This window comes from Meleagris gallopavo, chromosome 28, assembly GCF_905368555.1.
Source record: "Meleagris gallopavo chromosome 28, MGAL_WU_HG_1.1, whole genome shotgun sequence".
Classification (NCBI taxonomy): domain Eukaryota; kingdom Metazoa; phylum Chordata; class Aves; order Galliformes; family Phasianidae; genus Meleagris; species Meleagris gallopavo.
In genome coordinates this window covers 2,006,520-2,016,039 of record NC_139431.1, presented here as the reverse complement: position 1 = coordinate 2,016,039, position 9,520 = coordinate 2,006,520, and the positions used below count along the sequence as shown (strand labels likewise).

The 9,520-nt window shown below is 44.3% G+C and overlaps 1 protein-coding gene across 4 annotated transcripts; it reads left to right on the top strand.

Moving 5' to 3' along the window:
- The first annotated feature begins 75 nt into the window (after positions 1–75).
- On the top strand, positions 76–9,442 carry RBBP5 (RB binding protein 5, histone lysine methyltransferase complex subunit). 4 transcript variants are annotated; one of them, XM_085210518.1, is made up of 14 exons: positions 76–210; positions 336–361; positions 444–616; positions 1,069–1,209; positions 1,730–1,892; positions 2,314–2,423; positions 2,552–2,671; positions 2,951–3,104; positions 3,212–3,283; positions 3,862–3,979; positions 4,507–4,576; positions 4,807–5,036; positions 5,321–5,398; positions 7,567–9,442. In XM_085210518.1, exons 1-14 carry the CDS (start codon positions 192–194, stop codon positions 7,590–7,592), a joined length of 1,500 nt encoding a protein of 499 aa, XP_085066644.1. In that variant the 5' UTR covers positions 76–191; the 3' UTR covers positions 7,593–9,442. The 4 variants fall into 4 exon arrangements, with proteins under 4 accessions (XP_085066644.1, XP_085066642.1, XP_085066641.1 ...); XM_085210516.1 differs by having other exon boundaries at positions 7,564–9,442; XM_085210515.1 differs by having other exon boundaries at positions 5,321–5,515.
- Positions 9,443–9,520: the final 78 nt, after the last annotated feature.

Below are 9,520 nucleotides of genomic sequence, written 5' to 3'. Positions count from 1 at the left end.
GAAAGCTCCGAGCCTCACCGTTCAGTGTTGGGACGGGTGTGAGCCGCGTTGTAGAGATCTGATCGCGGAGCCGGCGGTAGGAAAAGCGAAAGGTTCCGTCAGGCGAATGCCGAGGGCAGCCCGGCGCGCGGCGAAGGCCCCCGGAGGGGTCCTCGGGTGACGGAGACGGACGGAGCGGGGCGGCGGCCGCGATGAACCTGGAGCTGCTCGGTGGGGCCGGGAGCGGGGCTGGGAGGTGGGCGGTGTGGAACCGGGGCGGCGGCGGGGAGCCGGGTGGGACGGCCGGGCTTCGGGGGCGCGCCTCGCTCAAACGCTGCCTTTGCGTTCCGTTGCAGAGTCCTTCGGCCAGAACTACCCCGAGGTAAGGGATCTCCCGCCCCGCGGGGCTGCCCCGGCCCGCAGCGGCCCTGCGCAGCGCCCTGACCGCCCTCCTTTCACCTCAGGAAGCCGATGGCACGTTGGACTGCATCAGCATGGCCCTGACCTGCACCTTTAACCGCTGGGGCACGCTGCTCGCCGTGGGCTGCAACGACGGCCGCATCGTCATCTGGGATTTCCTCACCAGGGGAATCGCCAAAATCATCAGCGCCCACATCCACCCCGTCTGCTCGCTCTGGTGAGGGAGGGCTTCGTCTTTTCTGCCACTTGGTGTCACACCACCAGTTCAGGCTGCTCGGGGCTCAGCCTGGCCCTGAGCTCCTCCAGGGATGGGGCACCCACACTTGTCTGAGCAGCAGTGCTGGGGCCTCACTGTCTTCTGAATAAAAGACTTCAGTCCAACATCTGACCTAAAACTCTACCCTTACTTTAATACCATTCCCCTTGTCTTGTCTTTTTCAGACCTTGTAAAAAGAGGGTCTGTTTTAAGATAATTTCCTTTAAAAGAGTTTGAATACGTGAAACACCCGTGAAATTTTTTGGTTACTAGAGTTCAGAAGTTGGTTTTCAAGCTAACGGATTCACAGCCGAGCTTTAATATGAGGCCTGCTAATTTAACAGACCAATTAGTGGATGCTTTTTATGTATTGAAGGAGTAGCTTTTATTTGAACTGCCCCTTGCTTCTGTAGCTGGAGTCGGGATGGCCACAAACTGGTGAGTGCTTCGACTGATAACATCGTGTCGCAGTGGGATGTGCTGTCTGGGGACTGCGACCAGAGATTCAGATTTCCTTCACCTATCCTGAAAGTTCAGTATCACCCTCGAGACCAGTAAGTCCTGTGAAAAAAATGATGCTCTCATTTGGGTAGAATTAATGATTATGAATGTATTTTTACTGGAGCTTGAAGTGCTTTTTCTAAACCTGGCAGATCTTTTCAGATTGTTTTCTTTATGCAGTGAGGGCCCCAACTTGGATTTGTTGTGGCTTTCTGAATGTCCTGTGTGAGTGGGGCCCTAATGTGGATTGCTTGTGGCTCTTTTTATTTTGAAAGGAAGGGAGGAAAGTAAACATGGCAGCAATCCTTAGAACTGGGTACAGAAAAGCCTTGTTGAGTTTACAAGTTACTGCACAGACATAGAGAAGCCTTCAGAAAAAGAAAGGAAATGAAAGCAGACACTGGCTTAGTGTCATTTTATAGTGTAAGAAAGAAAGACCAAATGAAAGACTGAATAAAAGATGGTGTTATTCTGCCTTTCTCATTGTAGACTGACTTTTTTTTTCCTAGTGCTAAATGTGGAAGCTTCTTTTCCAGAGCAGAAGCTGTGAGCTGTTTCACTTTGACTTTGCAGAAACAGAGTTTTGGTTTGTCCCATGAAGTCTGCACCAGTGATGCTGACGCTGTCAGACTCCAAACACGTTGTGCTTCCTGTGGATGATGATTCTGATCTCAACGTCGTGGCCTCCTTTGACAGGCGAGGGGAATACATTTATACAGGCAATGCCAAAGGGAAGGTGAGACTGTGGCAAGAGCACTGGATGCTGTAGCTTAGATTGCTTTATCAAGATGTGTGATGTTTCTAGGTTGCTTTCTTTGTTTTATTATACAAATAAGGCTTCCTGCATGTCTCTTGAATAATTGATGTGTCGTTACGATCGTCTTCGTATTTCATCTTCTAAGATCTGTAGCATATAGATCTGAGTTAAGTCTTTGTGTTGCTCTTGTCTTTGACCATATTTGTTGGATCCTTTTCCAATGTTTATGTCGCAGAAGTGTCGCAGAAACTGTAGTAGAAACTGCAGTAGCAGAGTTCCAACTATTCCTGTGTAGATTGCTGAGGCTTCTGTTGTCAGGGTTAGTAGTTATGTGAAAGGTACTAAAAGGGGAGTGAGTAACAATGAGATGCTGATTGCCTTCTGTTTCCTTAATCTTCAGATCTTGGTCCTAAAAACAGACACTCAGGATCTCGTTGCCTCCTTCAGAGTGACAACTGGAACGAGCAACACCACAGCTATTAAATCAATTGAATTTGCTCGGAAGGGAAGGTGAGCTACTATGGACTATAGCAGGTCTTACAAAAAAAACCAACCTCCCACAATTATTTCCCACAGCATATTCTGATTCTTTTTACTCTCTTTAATACAATGCTTGTTATGTGGCATTCTTCCCACAGCTGCTTTTTAATAAACACAGCTGACCGGATCATCAGGGTCTATGATGGCCGTGAAATTTTAACCTGTGGGCGAGATGGGGAGCCTGAACCAATGCAGAAGCTGCAGGATTTAGTGAACAGGTGAGAGGCAACAGAATGGGTGGTCAGCCTGCAGTAGAAAGGTCAACTTGTCTTGAAATCGTTGAGATTTGTGTGTTCTGTACCTGTGGGAAGGATGGCTGAGTGTCTTATTCTACAGACAAATGTTTTCATTTGAAATGTGTGAGTCGCAGTTTGATTTGAAATGTAAATATTATTTGTGGGTGGGAAGATGTAAGGTTATGGTCTGAAGAACAGTCCCACAGTCCTCATCCTCGACATTTAACAGTCTTTTAAGATTTCTTTTCTCTTTGCTTGCAGGACACCTTGGAAGAAATGTTGTTTCTCTGGTGATGGTGAATATATAGTGGCAGGTTCGGCACGTCAGCATGCTCTCTACATCTGGGAGAAAAGCATTGGAAACCTGGTGAAAATCCTCCATGGGACCCGAGGAGAGCTGCTCTTGGATGTAGCAGTAAGAAAACTGCCAGCTATCGTTACGTTTCTTGTTTAGAAATCTAAGCTTTCTTAATTGCATTTACCAGTTAAGCTCCTCCTCTTTTCTCTTTCATATAAACCCAGTGGCATCCTGTCCGACCAATCATAGCTTCTATTTCCAGTGGTGTCGTGTCAATATGGGCTCAGAATCAAGTGGTAAGTGTTTTACATTGCTTCTTTAAGAGGTTTCCCTGGTGGTCTCCATCCCTACTAGTCCTAGTAGTCTGAATTATTGCATGTTGAAATCTTTTATTAAACCCAACTCAGCAAACTCTCTAGCCTCACCAGCCTAACTTGAAAGATGTTTGCCATCTTGTTGAATGCGAGTAGGGTACTTATATTTCACCTGCTGAGGTAGTTAAGCTTTGTGTAAAGTGCTAAATATGATCTTGGGGATGTTTGATGGGGGAATGGTGTCATTCCGAACGTACAGCTGAAACACTGGAAATTGGAGTGAGCCAGAACTACTGTGGCTAAATATGAATACATCCTTGTTTTCAGAGTTAATGGCATACACTGTAATATTTAAGGAGTGTTGTAATGTCAGCTTTTCAGTAGGAACTCATTTGTGCAGTTTCTAATTTGCCACGTGGCTGTATAGCTGATTGAGGCTGGATTTCTTGCGTGTGGCTTGGGAGATTTTCACAAGGAATAAGATTGGAATTGCATGAATCCCCAGTTTGGCAGCTGTTCCTTCACATTGAGGTAAATCTCATCTTGAATTTGTGACTTAGGAAAACTGGAGTGCCTTTGCACCTGATTTCAAAGAGCTGGATGAAAATGTAGAATATGAAGAGAGAGAGTCAGAGTTTGACATTGAAGATGAAGATAAGAGTGAACCAGAACAGACAGGTACTGAAAATCTCTTTGTTGTGTAATTGGCCATTCAGGTGTTACCAAATAATTGTTGGTCCAAATATACGACCATAATAAAGATTAAAACTGGCAGTTGTGGGGGATGTGAGGGGTGAATTTGGATCAATAGTGGCACAGTTTGGCCACTTGGTGGTGCCAAAAAATTGTGCAGTGGAAAAGGCTGTAGTTACTGTAGAGAGAATTAAGAATTCTTCCTTGTTAGGGATAGAGTTCTTTTTGCTTTCAGGCTTATATTTAGATTACTTTTGTGTTAAAATGTAGCACATTGGTTTGTAGGAACAAAGCATTAAAACAACTTCTGTCCAAGAACTCTCAGTGAGAACAGCGTGGCAGCTGAAATTAAAAACAGAAACCTGATAGCTGTAAGGGGAAATGCCTCACGTGTGTTGTGTGCTGCAATTCTCATCCCCGCATGCTAAGACATTTAAGAGCAGTCCCATTCTTTCTGAACAATTTGCTTTTTTCCTTTCTTTCATTAATTCTTCATTTCTCCCTGCTTTCAGGTGCTGATGCTGCAGAAGATGAAGAAGTGGATGTAACGAGTGTGGATCCCATTGCTGCCTTTTGCAGCAGGTAAAAGAGTAACTTTGTTTAAAGCGTGAATATGGAACATATCACTGACATTCCCCCAAACCAGTTCTCTCTGTACACTTAGATTTGTTGTGTCTCTGTTGTAGCAGGTAGAAAGAGTTACTTGTGAAAAAAACCATTGGCAGAGAATAGGGTCAGAGTTTATAAATGAAAAGAAACAAGATATTAAAGACTCCTACTTTTAAAAGAAATCATAACTTTTTATTTTACAGTGATGAAGAACTGGAGGACTCCAAGGCACTGCTTTACTTACCCATTGCTCCTGAAGTAGAGGATCCAGAAGAAAACCCCTATGGGCCTCCACCTGATGCTGTTCAGAGTTCCTTAACTGATGAGGGTATAGGATCTGAGAAGAAGAGGCAGTCATCCTCTGATGGACCTCAGGCACCAAAGAAGAAGCCCAAAACCACCAACATAGAGCTACAAGGAGTGCCTAATGACGGTGTGTAGAAGCTGCCATTGATTTAACACCAGTTCTGCATTTGAAATATCTTTCTTAGCTTTGCTTAGTCCAAAGACAAGTACAGAAGTTCACTCTTTCCTATGAAGTTACTTATTATAACAGTTATTAATGGCCGCCCGCTCTGCAAAGTTTGCTGGCGTTTTGCAGACTAGAAACGAGGGCAGACATCTCAAAGCTGTAATTTTCAATGCTGTTTGTATTTAACACCTCATCTAAGCACCCTAAGGGATAACTCAGTCTGGCAACACCTTGTTTTCCTCCAGAAGTCCATCCGCTGCTGGGTGTGAAGGGAGATGGTAAATCCAAGAAGAAGCAAGCAGGCAGGCCTAAAGGATCAAAAGGTAAAGACAAAGATTCTCCATTTAAACCGAAACTCTACAAAGGGGACAGAGGTGCTTTACCTCTGGAAGGAGCAGCGAAGGGTAAAGTGCAGGCGGAGCTGGGACAGCCTTTGACAGGTAAGGACCCACTGTGAGCGTCGTTGCTTGCTTGGTGGCCTTGCAGAGTCATAGCACTTTATGTTCCCAGATGGCCCTTGCTCACTGGATGTCACTGATGTCACTGCTGTCAAGGATAGGCAAACGTTTCTATATTTGTTTTTAAAGTGGAAGTGCTTTTAGTATTTGTAATAAAAGCAATATCTGTGCATGTGTTGTTGCATATGAAGAGCGCCTTGGGTTTTAGTAGGGAGGGCTCTCTGCTTGAAATTGAGCATTTCTTACAGTCTGTTTGATAATTGGAGCCTGGGATAAAATTCAGGAGCTGAATTCTTTAATCCTGGCTGTGGAGCGTGCACAGATTCCAAGAAGTGCATTTGCTGTAAAAGAAGACAGATTTTGTCGGATCATGTTGCGTTCTTTGCTTTATAACCATGCTTTGTTGGTTACTTACAGAACAGGGCTGTTGCTGTCACCTTTGTTAGGACCCAGACTTTGAATCTCAGACAGGGACTGGCTCTCAGCTGGTGGCAGTGTTTCCCATCTGTCTCATTTACTACTCGAGCTTATTTGGGAAATGCTCATTCAAGTGTAGTAAAGGAAGTACATGTTTGGATTAAATGATGTGCATTCTGGTGGTTTTTTTTTCACTATAACAGAGAGCCTGTGGTTGATACAGAAACAGATTCAAAGATGCGATGTAACTGATATCTCAAGTTTTGCATTTCCTTGGACATAGCAGTGCTGTGGATTTTAGACTGCACAGAATTGTTGTTTTTTGTTTTTCCCTCCTCCTTCCCTCACTGCTGGTCCTGTGTTACCCCCTGTGTTTTTGCTTATCGCTTCCTATGCGGTTGTTATAGTCTGACTTGCTTTTATGAGACCACTGTAGAATTTAATTTGCTAATTGTACTCAGCTTGGGATGTGCATACCCCTACCAGTGAGTTTAGCACTGGGTTTTTGGGCAGCGTGAAGACAGAATTGGGGTTGAGTTTAGACCTCAAATTCTCTGCTTTCTTTACCCACTGGAAGGTAGCAGAGCTTTTTCAAATGTAGTTTTACATAAGCATGTGAAGGTGTTTTACCACCATGCTGGTATTCAGCTTTATTGAGCTAGAGGCAAATAACGTTGCTTTGATGGAATCCTGTCTCAGTTATCGTGCTCCCTTGCACAGTGCTGCTGATTTAGAAGGATCAAACAGATCCGTGCAGTAGATCCCACCACTCAGTGTTGGAAATGGCTGTGTGAGTCACACAGTGAGTCACAGATTGCCCACTGAAGGAGCCGTCCCTTGGCTCTCAGCACTCACAACAGCCTTCTAGTCCATGAAATTCACGTCTCTCTTTTGTTCTCTTTATGACTTGCAATGTCTATTTTGAACAGCCAGTTCTCCCTCGGGCCCACCCACGTGCAGATTGCAATGGCCTTCTGCCTGCACTGCTGGAGCTGGGCACACTTCTCTGTCTCTCTTGCATGAAGCTGTTAGCTCTGCTCGTTCCACGTGCTGCTGCTTCCTACAGGAGCCCATCACTCACTCACACAGCCTCTCCACAAGCATTTATTCTCTGGGAGCTGCAGGCTGATTTGCTGTTACAGTGGACGTTTGGGAGCTGCTTGGCTGGGGCTTGGCAGCCAATATCTTGGTGTCAAAGCAGCTGTGTCAAAATTGGCTTTCAGTAAAAACAAACTGGGAAGCTTGATCTGTTGTACAGTTTTAGAACAAAGCCACGCAGCAGTCTTGTTAGACCTCAGCGTAGGTGGAACTTGTTCCTTTCTGTTATGCTTCTGCTTTGAGGTTTTGGGGTCGGCGCATCCATTTTCCAGCAGGTAAGTGTGCTTGTGCCTCTGTGGGGTAAAAGCTCAGAGCCCATGAACTGCCACATCCGTGCCTGTGGTCTCAGATACAGAGTTCTTAATTTGTGGTAGATGGGGCCTTGTTGGTTATATCCCATTCTGGAAGGCACACAGAGAATCACATTCTCAAAGGCTTTTAGTTTTTTTTTTCATTTATTTCACAAACTGTCGGAGTCAGATGATTTATTTTTCACCTGTCTTTGATCTCTTTAGCAGGTGGTGCCATCTCAGAGCTGTTATGAAGACCCTCTTCTTTATCCTCCTCTGTTCTTTCCCATATTGGCACCATAACACGGAGAATAGATGAAGCAGTCAGAACGGACTGACTTTAATACAGCAGCCTGATTGTTCATGGATTCAGGGAGTGACTTTTATAAGAAATGAGTATTGAAGAGGAAACGGCCTTCGTTCTTCCTTAATTGCCTCTTGGTCGAGCAGTGTGAGATGCTGACTCTCAGGTCACGCAGTTTGCAAAGAGACTGACTGGAACTGCCTTCATGTTGGCATATGTGATGTTCTGCACTGAGCTGGTACCCGACCCTCTGCCACTCCAGAGCTCATAGCCATTGTCTTTTAAGTAATTTTTTTGTTCCTGGATTGAAAAATACCCAAAGTGTGTGGTTTTTATTCCTGATACCAATGACTGTGTATCCTCCAAACTTCCTTTTCTCTGCTGTTAATTCCCATTCCAGTGAGTTGTGTAGGCCTTTCTGTGCCAGCTGCATTGCCTTGCAGCTTTGGTTAGCTCAGTGTGATGTCTTCTATGCTGACATGCTTAGTGAAACTGCTGCTGATTATGTGCCAGATTTGATTTCATCTCAAGTGGATAGAGACCTAATGTGAAGAATCAAGACACCCTCTGAAGTCTGCAAAGAATGAATTTTCATGTTGTTAATATTTTAGACACGAAGGATGACTCTGCTGATGGGAAGAGGAGCACATGGAGGTAGCTCTATAAAATACAGTCTAGACAGAAGTGTATAAACTGAGTGGTATGAAGAGCAGTGTTGGCAGTGTCTTTCTCTCCTTGCAAGCGTGTTTATTCTGTTTCCATTTAAGATGCCCCACCAGGAATGCTGTTTCCTCCTTAGCTGCTATATACTGGTACTTAGAGAAGGAACAGCCAATATTTCTCCTAACTGAAACTGTATTTTTTTCAGCTACGCTTCCAGGACTTAAAGATGAAATGAATAACGGTGTGATTGCAAAAGACAAACATGTGGACCATGAATTTTTAAAAATGCCTTTTTTTTTTTTTTTTTTCCCTCTTTTCCATTTCTGAATCAAGAATAGAAGGTGAATGCTCACAGCTTATTCCCAGCTGTGCTTTAACCTTTCACTTGTAATATTTTCCTTGTGGGAATGGGGTAGAAACACTTCTCCCTATCTGGTATCTGCATCCAGATCTTTCTGTTCCAGACTAAGTTTTCATTCCCAATGCCCTTTGTTTTGTAGAGACTTCCTAGTTCCTACACGTTTACCTTCAGGTTTTCCCCAGATGTAATTATTGAGGTTATCACCAAGTATTTAGATTTCCAAAGCATCCTGCAGACGTTAAAAGCCGAGGAGTCATAAAGAGAGGTGTTAATTTGCAGTGGGAAGCATGCAGTGGTAACATGATAAGCATGGCAAGAGAGGAGACGTGTTAAATCAGAAGGATTGTACAAACTGGTATTTTCATTTCCTGCTTTGGTACAGCGATCTTACAGCTTAATGCCATGTTCCCATGTGTGCAGCATTGGTTTCCTTTGTTCTTTCTGCTCGTAGGATGGCTTGCATCTCCTGTGGAAAACTGTTTTGTCAAACCTGCCCATACGTGGCGTGGCTGAACGCAAAAGCTTCACAAGATGCACAGGCAATGGCTCTCCTGGTTGTGTTAAAGCGAATCGTTTGCCACAGACTCCAGCCTTCATTTCTGTTAAGACCTCTCTGTACAGTCTGTATGTCCTTGGTTTGTTGTCTTCTCTCTTTTATTTTATTTCCTGACGTCTGTAGTTTTGTACAATACTGGTCAGATCCTGGCTTGGTGGTAGCATATAGCACTGGTTTGGGTTTGTGTCTGTAAATAAAGAGGTATGTTTTATTTCCTAAAGTCATGGCTAAGTCTTGGCTTTTCCAAACTTGATGGTGGTTTCTGTTGTGATGCTGGCAAGGAATCCTGCCCTACAGC

Excerpts from the sequence above, each read along its gene's own strand:
- RBBP5 (XM_085210514.1), top strand. Across the intron at positions 1,210-1,729 it reads CAGTATCACCCTCGAGACCA|AAACAGAGTTTTGGTTTGTC; the intron begins GTAAGTCCTGTG and ends TTGACTTTGCAG. Across the intron at positions 1,893-2,313 it reads CAGGCAATGCCAAAGGGAAG|ATCTTGGTCCTAAAAACAGA; the intron begins GTGAGACTGTGG and ends CTTAATCTTCAG.